The sequence below is a fragment of the Cottoperca gobio genome, chromosome 20, assembly GCF_900634415.1.
Source record: "Cottoperca gobio chromosome 20, fCotGob3.1, whole genome shotgun sequence".
Lineage (NCBI taxonomy): Eukaryota > Metazoa > Chordata > Actinopteri > Perciformes > Bovichtidae > Cottoperca > Cottoperca gobio.
The window spans coordinates 6,519,979-6,541,577 of NC_041374.1; the positions used below are offsets into that span (position 1 = coordinate 6,519,979).

Genomic DNA, 21,599 nt, shown 5'->3' on the forward strand with positions numbered 1-21,599 from the left:
TAGATTCACTTACCAGAAGTTATTTTATCTAAACTACCTATGATTATTATTATTATGAGTGACTTCCAGGTCAACATAAAACTGGCCCACAGACATTATTTTGCAGAGATATTATCAGTCATTACCTATGCAGAGCAATTAGACTTCTGTACATGCGCATGCATGTTGAGGTAATTGCACTCATGTTAGCTTAATGTACAGTGCCTAAGTAACCTGCAGATGTCTTCAATAATACATCACCGCTTCTATAAGTGACAACATGCTGTGACACATGAGACAGGAGGGCGAAACCTAAGGACTCACACTGGACACCTCCAACAGGAGCAGAGGCTACAAGAAAATGAGCCCTTAGAGGAGACAGTGTGTGTCTGTTTGCACGGGGTTATCTAACATTGTCCGCCCTGGAGCACTGGCTGGTTGTCACTTTTAGTTAGATGTTTATGCGACATTAACCAGAGTCTGTGTACAAGTGCACAAATCATGAACTGCACATGTACAACTGAGCTTGTACTTACTGTATGAACTGTGGTTTTGAAAGAAAGAATACAGTTTATATGAATCTCAAAAAAGTCACATTGAACATTAAAGATAAATAACATTTAAAAGTCCCAAGTGGAAATGTACTCTCTGATCTGAGTAATGTGTAAGTGGACATTTGGCCACTTGAAGCTCTTAGATGAAACAGAAGATCCATTTGGCAAAAGCGGACACCAACGTGGACTAATCCGTGACGCTGGTGAGTGGGTTAAAGTTTCGGCTTAACCTTGGTATAAGTGCGCAAAAGTTTTGTAAAAGAACACTAAGATGTAAGTCATTAAAGAAGTATTCAGATATTTTACAAAAGTAAAAGTACTAATACCACACTGGAAATACTCCACTAAATAATTAAATTAAAGTATTACTATAGTATTACTGTATAGTAACAGTACTAATTGTGCAGTAATTATTTTTTTATTAATATGTATGTTGCATTTTCAGCTTTGTGAGAATGCATTTTCCAGCTGATCCAAGTTTGTTTTTTAATATATTTTATTTATCTTAAGAAGTAGGATCATTTTCTAAATGAACATTTCACCAAATCTGAGAATATTGGTTTGCATTGGAGAGAAAAGGGGTGAAAAATCTGTAAATCTGTAAAGTAGCCTAACTAAAGCTGTCAGATAAATATAGTAGAGTAAGAAGTACAACATTTTCTTCTGAGATGTAGGTAAGTAGAAGTATAAAGTAGCATAAAATGGAATTACTAAAGTACAAGTACCTAACATTTGTAGTTAAGTACAGTATTTCTGTAAGCATACTTTGTTACTTTCCACCACTAAATCCCATGTCAATAAGGAAATGATGAATCACTGTTTCAGATTTTTTAAAACAACAAATCTTACAAGCAAATCTGGTAAGGAGTCTACTACTGCTCAGTAAATAATAGTAACGTTACTTACACTGAACATAAGATTGAAATTGTGGGTAATGATCAATAATTATTTCAATATTAATATTTACTGACCTTTGAAGGATGATGGTGAGAGGGAAAAAAGTGAACAGAGACACATGGAAGGTAATAGTAAAGCATGGATTTAGACACAAACAGTACAGACACAACACACATAGGCTACACTGTATGCACAGGTAAACACCAACACACACACACACAGCCACAGCCTGTGCTGAGCCACTCCCAAAGTTTGCAAATAAAGAACCCAAATGAAGCAGCCATGAGTGCATTCTGTTTAACTAGAGAAGCACGTAAAACATGCACACATTTGCAGACTAGCAAAACAAATATTTACATAGAAGTCTTTAGATTTAAGTAGCATTAGTAGCATATTTAATGACATAAAAAGCCAAAAGTCATCATCATACTTACTGTGTGTGCATTTGTATGCTTAAATTGAGGATGAAGCATTAGCAGGTAGGAGCAGAGTGTAGTTCCTGTGTGCTCCAACCTCCTCTGCTATGTATTATACATCAAGAATAAGGAACACACTATTGCAGAGCATAACAAAGTTAATATGCTCAAGTAATTAGTTTTAGCACAAGGATGTCCAGTAGCAGCAGATGAGTCTGATAGTGTCATCAATTAGCCTGTAGAAGACAAGCTAACAACAGGCGAGAGCATGGACGGCAGCGAGGAGTCAGGTGCAACAGGCCATGACTGCACTGGAGTGCTCTGGTGCTCTCAGCATCGTTAGTAGTGTCCCATTACAGGCACTGCTGGGGAAAGAGCCGCTGTGGGGCTGAGCCAGAGCTGGACTGAGAGTTCAGTTCAGGGTCTGATGGTATCTGAAGCTTGGCTCAAATATATTTGTGAGATTCAGCATCTTTTAGATCAATGAATCATTATTTTTTTCCACTCATTTGGAGATATGTTTAAAGAAACATGACAACCAACAATATCTGAACATTGGATCAAATGCCCTTACCTACTTAAAAAACTAAACTGACTGAAACATTTAGGATTTCCCTAACTAACAGAGACTTCCTTAACAAAACCATTAATTCCACTCCTGTTTAGCTAACACACACACGTTGTTGCCTGTCTAAACTGCTATGTTAACACCTGCTTAGCTAACTAACACACAGGCTTTTATCAAGCTAAATGCTCTCTAAGCCACTGGTGTAATTTACACACCTGTTTAGCTTACTAAACGCGAGGTATTAGCAAGCCAAAGTGCTGTTTCCACATCTGTTTAGCCACATGAGCGCCGCAAGCTAAATGCTAGCTAAACCACTAGTAGGCTATTATTTCCACACCAGCTAAACTGCTATTTCAATACCTGTTATACTTGGTCACAGCTAGCTTGTTTAACTTATTATAAGTGATGAGTGTTGTACTAATCATTTATTAATTATTTATCACATTATAAAAATGTATAATTGGAAATGACTTTGGTCTACTCACTTTTGCTGATGGTTTGGCTTCCCAAAAAGTTAGATCCATTAGCTTAATGAGCTACTAACATGTAGGACTGCAGACTTGAGGGCTTATTAAATTAGAATCTCATTACCTTTTATTATCATAAAGGCCAATAGGGGATCCTGTGAAAGGTCAATGAAAAACATATTTGACAACATGTGTGCTCTTTTCTGTTCTGCGTAGTTTAGTTAAACAACACATCTTAATTGTGAGAATCTCTGCCACTAGCCATGCTAATGATGTGCGAAGTGTTTGCCTTGCCACCATGTCAGAATCAAAACAGGAAATTTGACTCTGATGTCTGCATTGCTAGGACTATTGTGTATACGCATGTATGCACGCACAGCACACACACACACACACACACACACACACACACACACACACACAACACACACTCAACAACACTTTAAACTATGACGTTCCCTGCAATGTATTGATTCTGCTCAAACTGTCAGAAAGTAATTGCTCAAGCAGTGAAGCTGTTAATTTATTATACAGACTAACAGATGGCACAGTGATTGTTTTCCCCTAAACACTCAGAGGCATGTATCCATCAGAGAGAGAAAAATCTCTTGTTATCTAACAAAGCAGTAAAAGCTATTAGATCGGTGTATTCTACCTATTGTTGTTGCACCCACTCAATCAACAATTTGAATTACATATCTTGCTATATAAATCGATACAATAATAACAAAGCTTAAGGTACTTGATGTATCCTTAGAATAGTAATGAAAAGGTACATTTCGTAATTTCCTATTGTTTTGGCTGTCATTACAGGTCGAGTTTAACATCATGAATACTCAGTATTATCAGATATGCTTTTATTTTCTCATTGAATTGTGCTTCGTTGGGATTCAAGGGAGCAAAGAAGTCGAGTCCCTTCTACTGAAATCCCATCCCACTCCAGTCCAGTTGGTCAGTCTGTTGAAGTCACCTTTCAGGTCAATGTCTTTCTGTACTGGACAGTGCAACATGACCCCAATTTGCAAGAAAGCATGCAAAAGCAGGTTGAACTCTTATGGAGGCCTCACATCCCTGAAATATTAATGCTCCGAATAACAAATACATAGTTGCTCCTGCTGTGCTTTTGTGGCCTTTGACTGACTGAATGTTTATTTATTTTATTTTATATATATTTTAGGAGTGAGTTTGTGATTTTTCAAACTACAGACATTTTCAAAATTCTTAAGATTTTTCTGAACATAAAAAGGTAGGTATTACCGTATGGCGGTTACACTTAGAAAACTGCTATTTCAACTGTAATAAGCTGTTTCTGATGTTCCAAACAAGATTATCAAAGATCACTTATGGCAAAGACTTCAAGAAAAGTCATGATTCATAGGGACACAAGACTGACTTCTTTACTAGAAAGAAGAAGAAAGAGGAAATTGAGAAGAAAAACGATAAGTAGAAGAAGACACCCAATAAAAACTCTCTATCAATTGGCTGAGGAGAGGGTGTCATTTTTCATTTTTAAGAGGAGCTGCAATAGTTCCAGAGCTTTGACCGTGCCATAAAACCTCATCAATCAGTCGCTTTGGGGTCCCAGTTATTAGGCAATAATAAATCTGCGGGCCAGTGATATCTCTGTCCATTACAAACACACTGTCTTCACCTCATCCTTCTACCAATGACCCCCCTTGCTCTCCATCTGGGACCCTGCATGATCAACGTGTCGACTCTAGTGTGGCTCCCTCAAGCATGCCCTCTAGGCTTGGGCAACGGCAGCAAACCAACCTCATTTCCTGCTCTGCTGCTTTACAAATGGATCCTGGAAGCTGGACCAAGACCAAGGATGAGGATGTACTGATGGCCATAATAGCCGTATGATTTGAGTGGGCAAAGATCCAGCTCATGTGCGTAGACTGGAAACACCTCACAGCCCCCTGCATCATTATTTGTCCAGAGAGCAGAAAAGTACAAATAATTTAAGATGTATGTAAAACTAAATGGTAATTTTTTTTAATGATTTTTCAGTGAGGTGTCAATCTTTGAAGAAAAAAAAATTATTTTAAAGGCCATTTCTTCTGTTATTTTTTACAGATATTCACGGTTCCCAGAAAATGAATTTGAAAGACTTTGGAGAGCCCCTGACTTTTCCTCTAGCACTAGTTGACATTTGTGTATTTTAGTGAAATATCTCTTCTACAACTATTGGATGGATTGCTATGAAATATGATATTCCTGGCACCCAGAGGATGATCCATAGCCTACCGATTATCTCACTTTTCTTGGCTTGACCAGGAAGTCTATCGTCTATCTCAGCTATTGGATGGATTGTCTCAACATTTGGTTCAGAAATTCACATTGCCCTCAGGATGAATTGTTATAACCAGACTATCATACCTTAACTTTTTCAAGCTGATGTACTGATATACTGCTAAACATCAGTATGTTAGATTGTGAGCATGTTAGCATACTGATGTTAGCATTTAGCTCAAAGCATCGTTACTAGCATCTGAGAAATACATTGCAAATATTTTTTAAAAAGACAGTCTGGTTAGGAAAAAGCAAAAGTACAGTAAGTCTCATGATATAAGCTAATGAAAATGCAACAGTAACATTGCAGCAAAACGAATCCAAGTTTAATGTCAGGGTTGTGCAAGAACCTCCTAATAAGTACACAATCTTTACAAAAGTCTGCCTCTCTTTGACACATATGAAATATTAGATGAAAACCTACATGCCAAATGTGTGACGTGTTACATAAGCAGTTTAAAGGCTTAATTTCCTGACAGGTAACCTACATACTGCTCTGCTGCACTGCGAGCTTCTCACCCGCTGATCAGCCGCTAGTCTCAACAGCGTGAAGAATCATCCTCTCTGACACTGTACCCGTGAGATATCTCATCTTATGAAACACATAAGATGGCTGCATGATCGAAAAATCCTCACATACTGTACGGAACTCCTTCTCCTGTGATGTGCTTATTTCAGTCTTCTTATTTCATGCTTTTTGCGTCTGAAAAGAGCACACTCATTTATATAATCTTAATCAAGCCACTATCCAGCGACTTTGTAATCTATTTGCGTACAATAGAAATAAATAAATAAATTCAGTGATTATTAGGAGGCAAATTTGTTAAACCTAAAACAAACAAATCCTTTCAAACAAACACAAAAACATACTTATGCAATCTGACTGTCAAAAAAGCTGATTTAAATTCCTTTTTAACGTCTCCAGCAGAGGCTTTTGTATCAAAATAATTTGAACTTCTAAAGCTACTTGGAAGAAATTAAAGACCAAAACTAAGCCAGATACTTAGATATAACACTAGGTTTAGAAAAGATTTTATGAACAAAGAGTCTTACCTGAAATTAAAGTAGCTGTTCTCAGACATGTTTTCAGACCTGCTCCGCCAACAAATCATTTGCGAATTGTGTTAGGATTCAGAGCAGTGTAAGTGGTTGAGAACAATTATGTTGTTGAAAATTAAGTGGCACTGGAATGACAAGTAAGTGTCTTTTAGCCCACTCACTGAACTCTGCCTGCATTGTTATTATAAATATCTCTGCATTGTCTCATAAACCAAGTGCATTTTCTTGACTTTAGCCTGAAATAATCAACATATGAAAGCATAACCAAACAACATATACTTGTGTTACACCGTGCAGAGCAATGCCTGGACACAATGCTGCAAAGACAAATTCAAGAATCAATTGTCACGGTCAAACTGACTTTGACTTCGCATTCACAGAGCACAGAAGAAGAAAGATAAATGTTCTTGAACTAAAGAAGGATTAGCAGGGCAGCACTTCCTGCAGTCCTTCAGGCCAAGTCGGGCCGCGTTTAAAAAAGGAGAGATGAATATTTGCATGAGCTGCTCATCTGAATGCTTTTGACAGCAGTTTTGCTGCAGTGGTGACACACTGGGGCTGAAGGACAAGCAGCAGTTCATGAAGGTTGATGGATGGATTGATTGATAAGGAAATTGATGAACACAGTGTCTCCCTCTTTGTGTGTGTGGGCACATGTGGGAATCGATTTCAGTCCTACCAACTGGACCCTGCTCTGTCCGGCGCCTGCCATTACAAGGTTGATTCAAGCCTGAATTACTTCACTGAGGTTGAATTTGTGATTAACGTTCCTTTTCTTCCATTTCGATGTCACAAAGATGCAAACGTGCATGTAAATATCATGTATTTCCCATGTAGACTACGCCACTCAAAACCATTGGCTGCCTACACTGCTGCTAAAACAGTTCATACAAACATCGTAACACTGCCATTGTCCCTTCCTCCGCCTGTACTAATCACATGTTCATACTCGAGAGCGCAGAGTGCACAGTGTCGGGCACAATCAGGCGAAATCAGAGATCACTTCAAGGAGATTTAAGGAGGCTCTGATTGTTGATGTCTCTGTGATGCAGATCAGCGGATGGCTGGCTGGGTCTGCAGGGACCCGAGTCTGTAAAGACTGATTGAATAAGGCTACTGATGAGGCTATTGTGGCCATAGGTACGTGTTGTGAATGCCCGACAGGCACGTGGCTGTCCTCAATGACTGGCTGCCATTGTAGTGATCCACTGGGCTGTGACTTTCCCAGCTGTGTTATATAGCATATCATGAGCCACTTAAATGAGTATTGGGATTGTGCAGTTGATAGAAGTGTCATTAGTGTGTCATTGGAACAACCACATACATGCAAGGAACACTATTTTGAATTTGGCCATTTCTTTTTTTCAGTTGACGTGACAGCCTTGCTCATTACAATGTTTATAGGAGCATTTTGTGCAGAGGACAATGCAGTCTTAAGAATTTCACCTGGTTTGCTGATTATTTAGGCTGTGTGAAGGCAAAAATGCCATGAGGTGAAATTGTCGAAACAATTTTTTTTGCAGAAATGTATTCAAATTAATGCAACTGTGAGGAACACAAGCCAATCTAACCGTTGCCGTAGTAATAGCTTATGAGCCTTGGTTTGCGTGTGATGTTAATTTATTTGTTGCAGGTTGTGTGATGTGAGTCGGCGGACGTGAATTTATAGCAGCATTTGAAATGCAAATTTTGAATTCTCATTTAGACGTCCATAATTGCAGATCTTAAGAGACATTAAGATCTTTGAGACGTTTGTTCACTGCACCCCCCCCCCCCCCCCTGCAGCTCACAGATGTTAAATGACCTGTTTAAGGGAAGTGATATTCAATTTGTGATGAACTATTTGTGTTCTCCAAATGTATAAGCATATTAACTACTTTGTTTGTATTGAAGGGATTTTCAAATCCATTTTTAATGTATGTCTTTTTTTCCCCCAACAAAATATTAAGAAGACTAGCCTTGCTAGAGACAGCAGTTCTGAGCTAAATGCTAACGCCAAAATGCTAACATTGAAAAAGAAGAAGAAGAAGAAGAAGAAGAAGAAGAAGAAGAAGACATACTTTATTAGTCCCTCGAGGGGAAATTGAATTAATTTTCAATGCTAACATGTTGATGTTTCAACAGTGTACTGCTCACCATCCTCAATAAGTGTGCTAGCATGCTAGCATTGGCTAATAAGCTCAAAACACAAAGTCCAGCTCAATCTCAGGGAATGTTAATAATATTGGACATTTGGCCTGATGATGAACAAAATCTCACAGCAAACATTGACTCCCAAAGTAGTGGACAGGACAGACAGATTGCATTCATTGCATCATCGCAATCCAAAGAGCTGCAACACTTTTGTGTATAAATAAATCCTCTTGCACAGGTCACTCAGTAAGCAGTGCATTAAATGCATGAAATACAACGTGAACAACAAACTGCTTTTGACCTTTTCCCGCCCACTCCCCTGCCATCCCACATGAGTACAATCAGCAGGGGTCATGACAGGATGCTGAGTGGTCCCAACAGTGACTCATCATCATAGGGTCTGTCCTCTTCCCCGGTGGAGAGTAGTTGTATAACTTGCTGATGCAAATGCCCTCTGTTGCTCTTCAGAATTCATGTATCTGCCCAGATTTTATGAGTGCATATGTCTGTTGTGTTTTCATCTTTGCATCCCTAGAATTTTGGTGTTTTCAGGACTTTAAAATAAAATAGGTTACAGTCAAAAAGAAACACTTCATCACCTTATGTGGATCAACAACACTACTTGTAAAATAGTTTGTTTTATGTTGACATGTTTTTCCATGTTCCGTAGCGTATCACAGCCAGGAGCAAATACACCCACCTCTCATACAGTCATCCCACTAAATCTGACTTAACACCACAGAATGCGCTAAAAAAACATGTATTTTGCTCAAAGAAACTGAAAACATACGTCTGTGCGTCTGTAAAACAGAAAGGGCGTACTGGGGGGAACCTGCAATTTGTGAGAACAACATAGGGAAACCCAGCACTGTGTAATTAACATCTGTTATCATAATAGAGGTCAAGTAGAAGAGAATACACAGAAAAGCCCAGCTTCCCCTAATCCCATAATGAAAAACGTACAACCATGCTATCCCTTCGATTATAGTCAGTTTCCAAAACATATCTTTCTCACCAAACATCCGACTTCTCGTGGCACTATTATCATGGCAGACAGTGAAAGCATTTCCCCTATGGCCAAACCTCCCATCTGTCTGTGTTTCCAGATAATACGACAGCTCTGATCTGCAGTTAATGGCCAGTGGCACTTTAGTCATTTCACTCCTCCACTTTCTCCTTTTTCTTTTTACTTCCACTTTCTTCCATCATTAACCCCGTGAGAGAGGACGTGCACAACTGTGACTGAGTCATCCGAGTCAAACCACCGCCTACTCATAAACACTCGGGCCACTTTTAAACATGACGGACGACACTCCATATCATCCCTGCTTTATCAGAGCATTCTGAAACATATTGTGAGGCTTTTACTGAGTTGTTTGTCCGCCTGTATCCAGTCCCCTTCAAATGATTTTTCTTTTTGTGCCAAAGATGTCTGGTTTGTCCTGCGTCACTGGTCGAATAACCAACAGGATTTGAGGTTGGGGTTGGGGTTGTGGTTGGGGGTGGGGGGGGGTGTTCCTTCACACTGTCATCTTGCGTATTCTTTTACGTCACATACCATCATCTCATCTGTGTCCAATTGATGCTTTTATGGACTGTAGTCGGTCACGTGAGTTTGCTAGTTTCTGGGGAGGAGAGATAGAAAGAAATCTCATTCACAGATTTTTTTTTAATTCTATTAAATTGTAACCGGTTAAGCTTTGTCTTTGTAGCGTGTGTCAGAAAATAAATTCATACATAAAATGTATCTGGTCAGATATTACAAACAACCTTTTCGAGACTACAGCACGCAAGCATTTATCATTTCTTTAATCTCCCCATGAGGCACCACTGTCAGGCTAAGACACCTGGGTGTGGGGGGGGGGGGGGGGATACAAACCAAAAAACAGTCGGTGCCTCTGACCCTGAAAATAGAGGTCATACCAGCTTTACATACTTCCTGCGGTGCAAAGAGACAAGCCGTGCAGGTGCTGTAGAAACAGTGACATAGATCAACTTTAGTGCAGACGCTCGGCTAAACAGCTTTGGATCACAGCTGATTATTGTACGGCAACGTGCTCGCACTCGCTCATGGGTGTAGCTCGTATGTCGTGGCTGAGTGCAGCCATCTTGTCTCTTCAGGAATGAAATCACGCTTAAGGCAAATCATGACTATGGCAGCGTGATGTCCCCACACACCCACCCCCCCCTCCACCAACCACTGGCTCTATCGAAGGGGCTGTCTTTGCCCAAATGTGCTCGACAGAAGGGGGAGATGAGGTTTGGTTTATTGGCTCCTGTTTGCTGGATACCCTCAGAATACATTATGCGCCCCCCCTCACTGCTTTTAAGCTTGCGATACTATTATCCAGCAGCCCCCAGTAAGTTCTTATCAGTGGCAGCCAGATGGAGAGCAAACCAGCAATACCTCAAGACTTGTTGATCGAGCTTGCGCTGGCAGAAAGGCTGTCGTTGTAGAGAGGTACTGAGGATTGAGATAAGCATCTGTGCTTTATTTCCTCCATTTAATAATTGCCAGGAAGAAGTCTCATTAATGACTATTATTTCATTGGCTGTTTGGACATCTGGAAAGGTTGACAAAAAACGGCAGAGCAAGACAAATTGACATGGCAAACACGGCATTTTTGTCTGAGAAGGTTGGTCTAACCGTGACTCAATGTGCATATTTAAAGACTGCTATAACAGTCGGCCTACGCTGTAGTGGAAGCGTATTACAGCTAACCCATCAAATGTAATCAGCTGCGGTAAGGCTAACTGGATACAACACTGTCCTCTAGTGCCTCTCACCACTATCAGCTCAGGGGGGGCTACACTAAAGCATGCCTGCTGTTATCCAGTGGTGTCATGCAGTAAATAAGACAATGGCTTGGAGAACAAAAACATGGCCGTGTGTTTTCCCTCCCAGTAAAAAGCTGATGAAGAAACTATGACTGCTCCACCAGTCATCTGATGTCACTGCAGGAAAGGGACAAGAATAGCTACCCCCACTCCGGTCCCCACCTCAATTCTACAACAAGGGGGGGGAAATACCCATAATGCACTATTTGATGCTTTTGTATTGAATAGGCGCCGCATTGGGTGCTCTGACCCACTTTCTCAGCAGCCAGTAGGTTATTTTAAGATTTCATTCAGCAGGAAGACCAAGGGCGGGACGGAAGGTGAAGAGGCTCAGAGACACACGGTCGCATCAACTGTCAACGGTCAGTTTGAGGAATTCAAATCATGTGGAACATGTGAGTAACTCTGATGACTAATGGTACGTTGTCAAGTCTTCGAGTTATGCAGATGTCATCTGTGCTCCGGGGAATGTATCATCGAGTTTAAAGCTTGATCCTGTCACTACTAATGTTCAAAAGCACCAGACGCACCCAGAAGAGACACTAAAGATGTAAAGCAGTTTAAATAACATGGGTCTGTGATTATGTGGGCAGAGCTGCTCAACTTTAAAACCAGACTGTGTTTAACTTGTTCTAAAAATAAGAAATTGTAAAAAATAAAAAAGGTTTAAATAAGGTTTATGTGCTTTCTGTCCATGAAACAGAAACTGATACAAATAGTGTCATGGATGAGAACTGCTCTTTACATGTAAGACTAATAAACGTGCAGCTACATGTTCACAAAACAAATCACATCTTCCGTAATTACTCCTAATAAATGCCAGATGTTGTGGCACACCATTAAAAACCGTCTGGAGAAACAATAAGGCCAAGGAGATGCCAACACAACTTACTCAATATCTTACAATAATCTCAGTAATTGTGTTTTCCTCAGAGAGCATAAAATCAATTGCTCAAGTCTGAGGCCTTGTAATCCTTTATATGAGGAACTTATTACGCAGCAGTCCTGGCACACACTGGCTGTATAACAGCAAAACATTACCCTGAACCCATTTCACCAGTTCAAACACATTTAACTTGCACCATTAAAAGGGGTGATTGGTGGTTATTACAAGCTACACTCTGTGAGAATGTCCAGATGCTCTTTTTTGTCAAGGTCAGGATCAAAGCTGGACAGGGAGGAGGAGGAGGATGAGGGTTGATTTTGTACCAATCAGGCACTTGGAGCCTCTGCAGTTACATTGCACCTGCAACCAGGAAAGACACAAAATGGAGTCCCAGCTGGCCCCGCACCAGTGTGAGTCAAAAGGCCGGGGGAGGAGAGAATGCTTCAGGCTCGATTAGGCCGACATCCTATCTCCATCTCCAGCTCTGAGCTCCATCACCCCGAGTCATTAACACCAAATTCACAGCTGCCACTCTGGAGCATTAGCAGGTGGAGGCTGCATTCTGCCACTTTAAAAAAAAAAAAAAATGTTTTAGAGACATGCTGACCAACTGAGGCGCCGTGCAACATTGAAATAGTCATATACCGCAATAACATCGCTCAGCTTCCTTTTTCCATTTCAGGATTTGCAGAAAACCTGCCTTCACGTCTCGCTCGTATTGATGTCTGCCTGCCTCGGGAGGTTGGAAGATATGAGTGCTGGCACAGACATACAGCCATCCTCTTCTACCTCATCAGACCAGCATGCACCTGTCCCCTCCGGCTGTAAAAAGGCTTGAGAGGAACTTCATGGAATATACACTATTCGGAAAACTCCACCCGCTTCTCTGTTTTGAGTGAACGGATGAGACGGAAAGAAACGCAAAGGATGAAGTAGAGATGGAGAAGTGATAGGTAACGAGAAATGACTGAATGAGTTCAAAACAGCAGAGGGCGGGGGGTTAGGGGGAGGGGACAGACAGAATGGGATGGGAGAGTGAAAGATAAGCAGATAGCCGGCGTGTGAATGGGAGTGACAGTGACACAGTCCCATGCAAAGATAAACAGCCTGGGTGCAGCCCCTGTAATGGCTTTGCACAAGTAATTTGTCACTCCATGTGAAAAGCAAACCGCAGGGAAGGCAATGGCAAACACTTTGCACTGACACTTACCGTCGCCCCGAGGATGTCTTTCCAAGCTTTTCCCATCTGTCTGCACAACTGCTCCTAGGGTCAAGAAAATGAAAATATGCCTCTGAAAGCAAATTTAATAGCGCATAGATTTGTCCTCTGTTGCATTTCACTTGTTGTCAAGTCACATTTCATCTTACAGGAAACAGAATTGATGTGATTTGGTGTTGATGTGCTCCGTCACCATCCCTTGACCTGGGATCAAGTGACTTCTGAAAGGTCAGTTTCTATTAAAGGTCGCGTGCAGCAGTACCAAGTATCTGTGTCTTGATACGGGATGCTTAAAAATACCCCGGGTTAAAAACAAAAGGCGACATAACTCAACAAAATCTCCATATGAACAAACTTTGTGTTTTCGTTTTCATTTGTTGGCAGTTCAGACACATTAACACACTTTGCGACAAATTCAGATTTGAAATTCGCTCGGTCACAATCGCAGCATTTGAATCACAGGATAATGTCGACAAAATCATCTTCACAAAGTCTATGGACAGAAAGTTGCACCTCCAACATAAGGAGGTGCTGGAAAATGGCAATTGACTATCCACCATTTTGAAGTAAATGACAAGAGGAGTGATTTGAAAACATAATCTGACATGCGAGCACTGCCATCTTGTGGATGTTTCCAACACTGCACACACTTCTGCTCTTCAAAGATTAAGAAGACATCCATCAGTGACATCAGCAGCTGTAAATCCTTTTTATGTCTATCTAGTACAAAATATACATCCTAAATGTGTGTATGTGGATACTGGAATGTATATACTTAAAATAATTAACATTGTTGATCCCCTTGAGACATAAATACACTTTTTTTTTTAAATGCAAAAAATGCAGTCAGTGGAAAAAATATACAAAACAACATAATTGTTTTTGAAGGTATTATGTTTCACTTCTCCCTCCATGCAATGCAATAGTCATCAACCTATTAGAATGCTCTCTGCAGCGCCCCCCAGCTGCTGCAGGTGAGAATGCAACACCCTTGGCCTTTTCCCTGAGATGGGCAGAAGCTCGCCGTTAGCTTTCATATGGTCTATTCTCCTGGAGAGGTCAGCGTCGCTGTCAATGACTAAGGTGCACCTTTGGGCGTAGCTGACCAGAGTCTCTTCTCCTTGGCGAAACATCCCCACCAAGGGGACCATGTCTTTGCCGGCCAGATGGAGCTCGGCAATCGATGCCGTGTTGGCGATGGTGTTCCGGTCGATCCCGAGATGACGGAAGGCTTCGCTCATGCTTTTCTTCTTGATGAAGGCTGACAGGACTTGTTTGTAGCGGTGGATGACATACTGCACACCGGTGGCTGGTGGGATGAATGACAAGGCATGTTAGTACATGGTTATTACACAAGTGATGAAGAATATGTAGTCATTGCAAAACACAAGGCTCTTGATCAGCGTGTGCAAAAGTTATAGAAGCTTTGAACTTAAAATAAATCTTCTTATTGAGCTGCTGTCTTACTTCCCAAAGGGCATTAGTGATGATACTGTGTTCTTTCCGTCCTTCGCAATTGTATTTGAAATAGTTTATTCTCTCAACACAAGATTTAACCTATTCCAATTTCATACAAATTCACAAACTCTGATCACAACAAGTACGTCTGAGAAGGAGGTTATGTGTTCGGCTCAGTTGATCTGTCTGTCAGCAGGTTTACAGAAGAACTACGGCCCAATTGTTCATCAAACTTGGTGTAAGGGTGCAGCAAGGGCCAAGGAACAATTCATTCACTTGGGCGGATACACAAATGATGTTTCATTAACACTGCGAGGTTCATTAGTGCTCCGTTTACGTAGCGTCGGAGAAGTTTGAAAGACCCCGACTGGGTCGAGTCAGAAAACAACGACTTGGAAGACAGCTGTCAGCTTCTCGCTCGGAGCAATGCAACACAGTCTTCCGTTTAGCGTCCATGTTGTTTCCACATTACGACTTAAAGCTCACGAACACCATCTCTGGAAAGTGAGTGCTGCATTGGCGGGAGGTCTGCGTTCTCCGAGTGCCGCTCTAGTCATCTGGAGTTCATTGTTCGCCGTGACAACAGTACGACTGTTTCTCTACGTTAAAGCAGGTATCGACTTGAATACGTTTACAGTCAGTGAGCACATTAACACGCTAAACATTTACCCCTCTTCCTGCTGTAGTCCTTCCATTTCTTGGATCTTTTCTTGTCCTTGTGGTGTTTCTTTCTTCGGTGTTCGCTTGAGGCCGCAGAAACTTCGGACGATTCCGACGCTTCGGAGCCGCTGTTGCTGCTGCCAGAGGAACACGAGGACGCTCTTTCTCTCTTGCGGGATTTGTTTTCTGAGTGCTGCACTTTGCTGTGTTTTGGAGCTGCGTATGATCAACACAAATGACACAGTTGACATGAACGAGAGCATCCGAGTACTGTAACTATTACGAGGCAGACGCGGCTTCACTTTGGACACTGACCTTCGGCCAGAGGACCGGGGGATGCAAACGTTGGCATGGGGCGGTTACTTGTCAGGTTTTCAATTTGGCTCCGGAGGAACTTGCGGTCCTGCGTCAGGTCCTCCACCTGTCTCTCCAGAGCAGCGATGCGCTCCTGTTTGCTCTCCAGCATGCACTGGAGCTTGGTGATGGTCAGCAGCACCCTCGGGGGCAGGTTCTCTGCCTGTGAGGCACCTAGAAGGAAAGACACGTGGAGAGCATTAAAACACACGGCGTGTACTTCCATTACGTGAAAAAAAAAATGTCTTCAATATTATTTCACTGACATCATTTCACTGGCATAATGTTTTGTTTGTAGGAAAAAAACTTTTCTGGTGGTGTAGTGAGGTTGTTGCTTTCAGCCCACTCATTTTGTGATCTGTTGAGAGTGGGTAACAAAAATTTAAACGTCAATAAATCTGTATAATTTGGACTATGACACATGAAAAATAAAAAGTTAAGCCAAACACAATGTTTTACATCATGTGCCAAAAAGGGGAAGCAATGTATGTCATGTCATAACACAGGAAAGATCCCTTTTCTTGCAAGTCAAATAAAGATGTTCCAGACCAGAGAATTACCAAATCAATAAATAGGAAAAGACACACTGGTGGTCTGCATTTGAATACAGATCAGATTAAAGACTTCGCCGAGTACATTTGTTTGATTGGACGAAGTTATAGAAATGTATGTAACAAGGACATATTGTCAGATAAAAGCAGCAGATGGTGTATGAAAGTGCTCTAACCGGACATGGCACTGCTGGGTGTGTTGTCCTGAACGGCATCGGCTGAGGCCCCCGTCTGAAAAGTCTCCCACTTGATGATGCGGAGGTCGTCTTGTTCCTGCTTCAGCCAGACGGGAGAGTTGAGTCTGTCTTTGCACCTCACAGAGCTGGAGTCGATCTCTACGCACGGGGAGTAACCTGACGGCTCCTGCTGCCACACGGACGACATCTCTCCAAACCTGGGAAAGGACTAGAGGGGAGTTATGGGTCCTGTAACCTCAAGATGCTGTTGGACACACAGATTCATGAAACATTTGATATAACATTGTAAATTCTGAATTTATACTCCTACTTTGTGCCACTTTGAGTATTTTTTATCAGATACTGAACTTTTATGAACTCAAATAAATTCTTTTTAGCCGCAAAAAAAGTATTTTATGCACTTGAAAAGTATTGTGTGGATTTATAAAAAGCTGCTAAGTCAAGATCAAAACCTAAACTATTGTATTGTGATGAAATCAGATACTATACAAGTATACTGTAAAGATAAATACCATGACAATTTATCAATTCTTAAAACAAAAAACAATACTTGTTATGAAATACCACCATAAAAGGGGGAATATAATATCCAAACATCACATGGAAATCATTTGCATATACAAAATCCAAAATATTTGGAGATGTTTTTCTCATAATTACAAGTTTTTTTGGTAGTTTTATATATAATTGCATATTTCTTTGTTTGAAAATGGTATAAAACAATAGTGATAATAACTACGAGATGTTTTTAAATGATGAGCAAAGGTGGCTATCAATCCTCCCGTCCTACAGAGCGCGCTTTCAAAGCCTGAAACTCGTGTAGGTGCTTCGTTAACAATGTTTGCTAACAGTTGGACCCAAGCTGTTTCCATAGCAACAAGATACACATCTTGTAATTATGAGATCTGAATCTTACAATTAAGAGATAAAGGTCTCGTATTTATGGGCTATTTTATGACTATGGATCTTGTAATTATAGGTTGCCACATGAAAATTATACAGATACAGATACATGACTCATCATGTTTTAGTGCACGAGTATTCTTGTATAGGAATTTATATAAAGCTTGAATTACTGCGTCATGTTACATGAACTGCTGTGACTCGATATTAAGATTCTTTAGCGACTTTACAACTATATTTATGATTTAACTGTGGGCTAACCGTCATATATCGATGATTCTCTAAGTGGTAAATGATCACATCAAGAAGGTAATTTAAAACAACAGCACATTGTGTTCAACAAAGAAAATAAATGGGAAAAACTGGAAGCCATTTTTTCTTGTTTATCCATAACTCATTTGAACTTATTATCTTTTATGACACAAAACCTCATAATTACCAAATCTAGATGAACAAGAGCATGTTCTACACTGTATTGGGTGACATACCATATTATTTATATATCCCACTATAAATGTTTTTATCATACTGTATATATATATATATATATATATATATATATAATATATATATATATATATATATATATATTATACTTTGTTTTGTTACCAAACATGGTGGTACTATAGTATTTGAAATGGATTTCCTATAGTGCTAAAGACAGACTTATATACTTAATCACAGCTGTCAGATTTGTGAGGTGTAAAAACTATGGTGGCACCATTTCTGCCGATCGGCCGACTTCTCAAAGTAACATTTACAGAAGCGATACAGGTGAATCTGGCGGGCTACAGAATACAGTGTAACACCACGAAGCCAGCTGCTGTTCATTTCTTTGCATGACTTTGCATCTACGCTCCTAAACAAACAGAGCGACCTCGAGTTTCTAATCACAATGCTTTTCTTGTTATTAGGATATAGGGAGTCCAAATGAGTCGATACGGAAGTCATAATAACGAGGTAAGGCCTGGAGAATATGGTGTGGTTGTTGCTTTCAGAACAACAAACAGTTTCAAAAGGTTGCTCAGTTGTTTTATGGCTGCAATGTTGGAACAACAATGTAAATAAATGATACCTCTTATAATCAGAATTTACAGTAAACGGACTGCTTTTATAAAGCGCTTTACAACACATGTCAGCATTCACCCATTCACACACCCATTCATACAGAGTCCACCGTACAAGGTGCACATCAGCTCGTTAGTAAATAACCCTTCACAAACACTCACATGACCGTTAGCCATGCCATTGGGAGCAATTTGGGGTTCAATATCTTCGACATGCTGACTGCAGGGGCTGGGCATCGAACCGCCGACCCGTGGAGAACCACTCCACCAAAAATAATACTCATGAAAACAATAAGGCTCTACTAAAGGCTTTTGAAACTTCATGAGTTATGAGAAATGCATATGAAGTAATATCTGAATACAAGAACAAGACACTCATTAATGCAAGCGCTGAGGTGTTGTCATCAATATCATAACATCATTTATATTCTTCATGTCCTGCTGTGATTAAATAAACACCACATCTGTTGAATATTATAATCTCCATTAACTGTGTTCAGCGTTCGCTTTCCATGACATCATAAGGTTGTGTGTCCAAACGTGTATTGATCAATCCTTTTATTACTGCGGCGTATACATTCAGCGTATTGAATGACTTAAAGGCGCTTGAGAACGATTTGTCCAAGCGGTTTGTAAACAGGACATTTAAAGTACAACAACACCAAGAGTGCACGACCTTGGCGTTTCACCTCGTTTTTTCGGCACCGTGTCCGCCATCTTTGTAGCTTCCTCACTACTTTCTTTTCATAGAGGTTGACGCATAGAAACGTCTCAAACTCAGAAAAATAAGGAAATACAGGCAGAGGGCAGAGTGTCTGCAGATACAGACACCGCCACACACTTCTAGTGGGTCATAAGTGATTCTTTCCCAATATTAATGATCTCGCAGCTGTGCTGACCGACCTCAGGTATCGGCCCTTTGGCTGCTCATCGCTGCTTGCAGCTTTAACTAGTGTTGAGTCTATTCATTGTTTTTTAATAAACTCCTACTCATTCTGCCCTTAATAACAGGAGACACAACTGATAGCGACCCAATCATTTATTTATCCTGAGTTCATGATATATGAAGCATTAATACATTCATTAGAACATGATGAATCATGCATTAGTTAAGCATTCATTAAGAATGAGCAGGGAACCAGTTTTTGGGCTTCAGGATTTTATGTTGCTTGATGGCGTAATTAAAGAAACGTTTTCTCTCCTGATGTACATGGTGTTGTACAGTATTGTCATTTGCAATTAATGTGACCAGAATGAGATGATGATGATGTAGCCTATATGATGTAGAGAAGTAAACGTTTAAGCCAAAGTTAAGTCAGATCTAGGTTTAGCTAAGACGTGCCATAATCCTTCAGGAAAAGCTTGCCCAAAAATCTACCCAAAAAGAATTCAAGGTGGGAAAATGGCGCACTCTACTCTTCTATAACTACTACTGGTCTACACTAATGCTTGATTTAAGTTCAAATATAATAAAGGACAAATTCAACCATTTTAAGGGCAACTGAGGAAGGAGTTATTTCAGACCAACACAAAAGTATTTGTCCTCTGTGTGTCTTCTAGACTGTAAAATGCAAATATCTTACAGGATAATTCACATAAACCAATCAGCTGTTTTTGAAATCAGAGGTTGCAGCGTGTAGTAGAGACATGCACCCTGTACATTTACAACACAGGAATCTAATGGTAGGAAGGTATGAGAATCAGTGGCAGATTATGAAGAAAGAAACGTAAAAAGATACAATTGTGCATGCTATTTGGAAACACTGTGTAATGCAAACATGTTGCTGCATGGTCTTTGTTTGTTATTACTGATTTAATGAAGGGATGAAGAAAAACTGGGTATTTAACCTGATGGCGACTTGCCAACTTTACTACAGATTGTTTCTGTTGACAGTATATTTGCCATAATGAGTTGCATCTTTCATTAGACCACTCCTGCATTCTTAATGCCAATTTCTTTCAAATTCCAAATCTCCACTTTGTAATGCAAACTACCATTTACAATGGGTGGAGTGCCCCTTAGGCTAATAACGGAACCTCATAGTGACTTCTTAATGGTGCACAACAGGCATTCCTGATACATTTATAATGCATTAAAAATCATCATGAGTCATGCATTACCTATGTATTTTGTAACCCTATTATTCGTTATTATCTAATATGGTTATTGGCTGCAGAGGTGGTGCATTCAGGTGCTTGACACTTGGCAGAATAGATCATTAAAGTACAGAAGAGATGATGATGATGGACTCTACTATTGTATGCACGTGCTGCAGGACCTAAACACACCATTCTGCCGTGATTGTTCTGGACTCAACACCTGACACATTGTGTTAAATAACTCTTACGGAAGTGAACTACTGCATCTTAAAAATAAAAGACACATTTTTGCACACGAGGAAAAATACTAATTCAATTCGATAATGCAACGGAAAAGTCAGTAGGCCTACTATCTTTGCCCATATTGATTTATTGCAGGAATATAAAGGAGTTTTAATTGCTAAACATTTTTTTTTAATCTGCCTATTTGCCAAGACACAAGTTATAAACCCCGTAAAACATAAAAATGTATACTGTTAAGTATGCTAAAGGTACAACTGTTTCTCCTTGTAGTGGTTTTAATTAGCTTATACCAAGATGGATGCTAATGACTGTAATTACAAGCAAAAAGGGGGAAAAGGAGCAACAAAGCCAGTGTAACATACAGGACAACGTACCTCCAGGAGAGTCCGGTGGATACAACTGGTGTCAGAGGTGTTCCGGTGTTTGTGTCGCTGCACGCTGAAGTCTCACTTCGTGTAAAATGCCCCGTTTTTCAAAAATATAAACAGAGGCGAGTGAAAAAATGCGGGTCTACAGTACAACACGCATGTCTGACAGAGGGGCGGAGCCAGAGCACTGACCATGACACTGACGCAACCGTAACATTAAACGCTGCCTTGAGGGGCTCGACGGAAAGTCGTACTTCTCACAACAGTGGTTGAAGAAGTACTCTGATATTTACTTGATTGGGAAAATACTTTGTTACAATTAAAAGTAATGCATTCAATATCTTACTTGAGTAAAAGTGCATAAGTATTATCACCAACGTATACTTA

At 40.3% G+C, this 21,599-nt stretch overlaps 1 protein-coding gene across 4 annotated transcripts; it reads right to left on the bottom strand.

The window, feature by feature from the left end:
- Nucleotides 1-8,351: 8,351 nt before the first annotated feature.
- On the bottom strand, nt 8,352-21,381 carry LOC115025813 (coiled-coil domain-containing protein 106-like). Of its 4 annotated transcripts, none has more exons than XR_003834241.1 (6): nt 21,219-21,381; nt 16,511-16,739; nt 15,745-15,957; nt 15,439-15,645; nt 13,303-14,620; nt 8,352-9,993 (listed from the first exon to the last, which is right to left on the bottom strand). XR_003834241.1 is itself a non-coding variant. In XM_029458288.1 (5 exons), the coding sequence occupies exons 2-5, from the start codon at nt 16,716-16,718 to the stop codon at nt 14,241-14,243; spliced, it is 1,008 nt and encodes a 335-aa protein (XP_029314148.1). In that variant the 5' UTR covers nt 16,719-16,728; nt 21,219-21,380; the 3' UTR covers nt 12,791-14,240. The 4 variants fall into 4 exon arrangements, 1 of the variants encoding a protein (XP_029314148.1); XR_003834242.1 differs by having other exon boundaries at nt 21,207-21,381; XR_003834240.1 differs by having other exon boundaries at nt 16,511-16,728; nt 21,219-21,380.
- Nucleotides 21,382-21,599: the final 218 nt, after the last annotated feature.

Excerpts from the sequence above, each read along its gene's own strand:
- LOC115025813 (XM_029458288.1), bottom strand. The coding sequence starts at position 16,718 with ATGTCGTCCGTGTGGCAGCAGGAGCCGTCAGGTTACTCCCCGTGCGTA. Across the intron at positions 15,646-15,744 it reads CCCCGGTCCTCTGGCCGAAG|CTCCAAAACACAGCAAAGTG; the intron begins GTCAGTGTCCAA and ends GATCATACGCAG. Across the intron at positions 14,621-15,438 it reads GGACTACAGCAGGAAGAGGG|CCACCGGTGTGCAGTATGTC; the intron begins GTAAATGTTTAG and ends TCATCCCACCAG.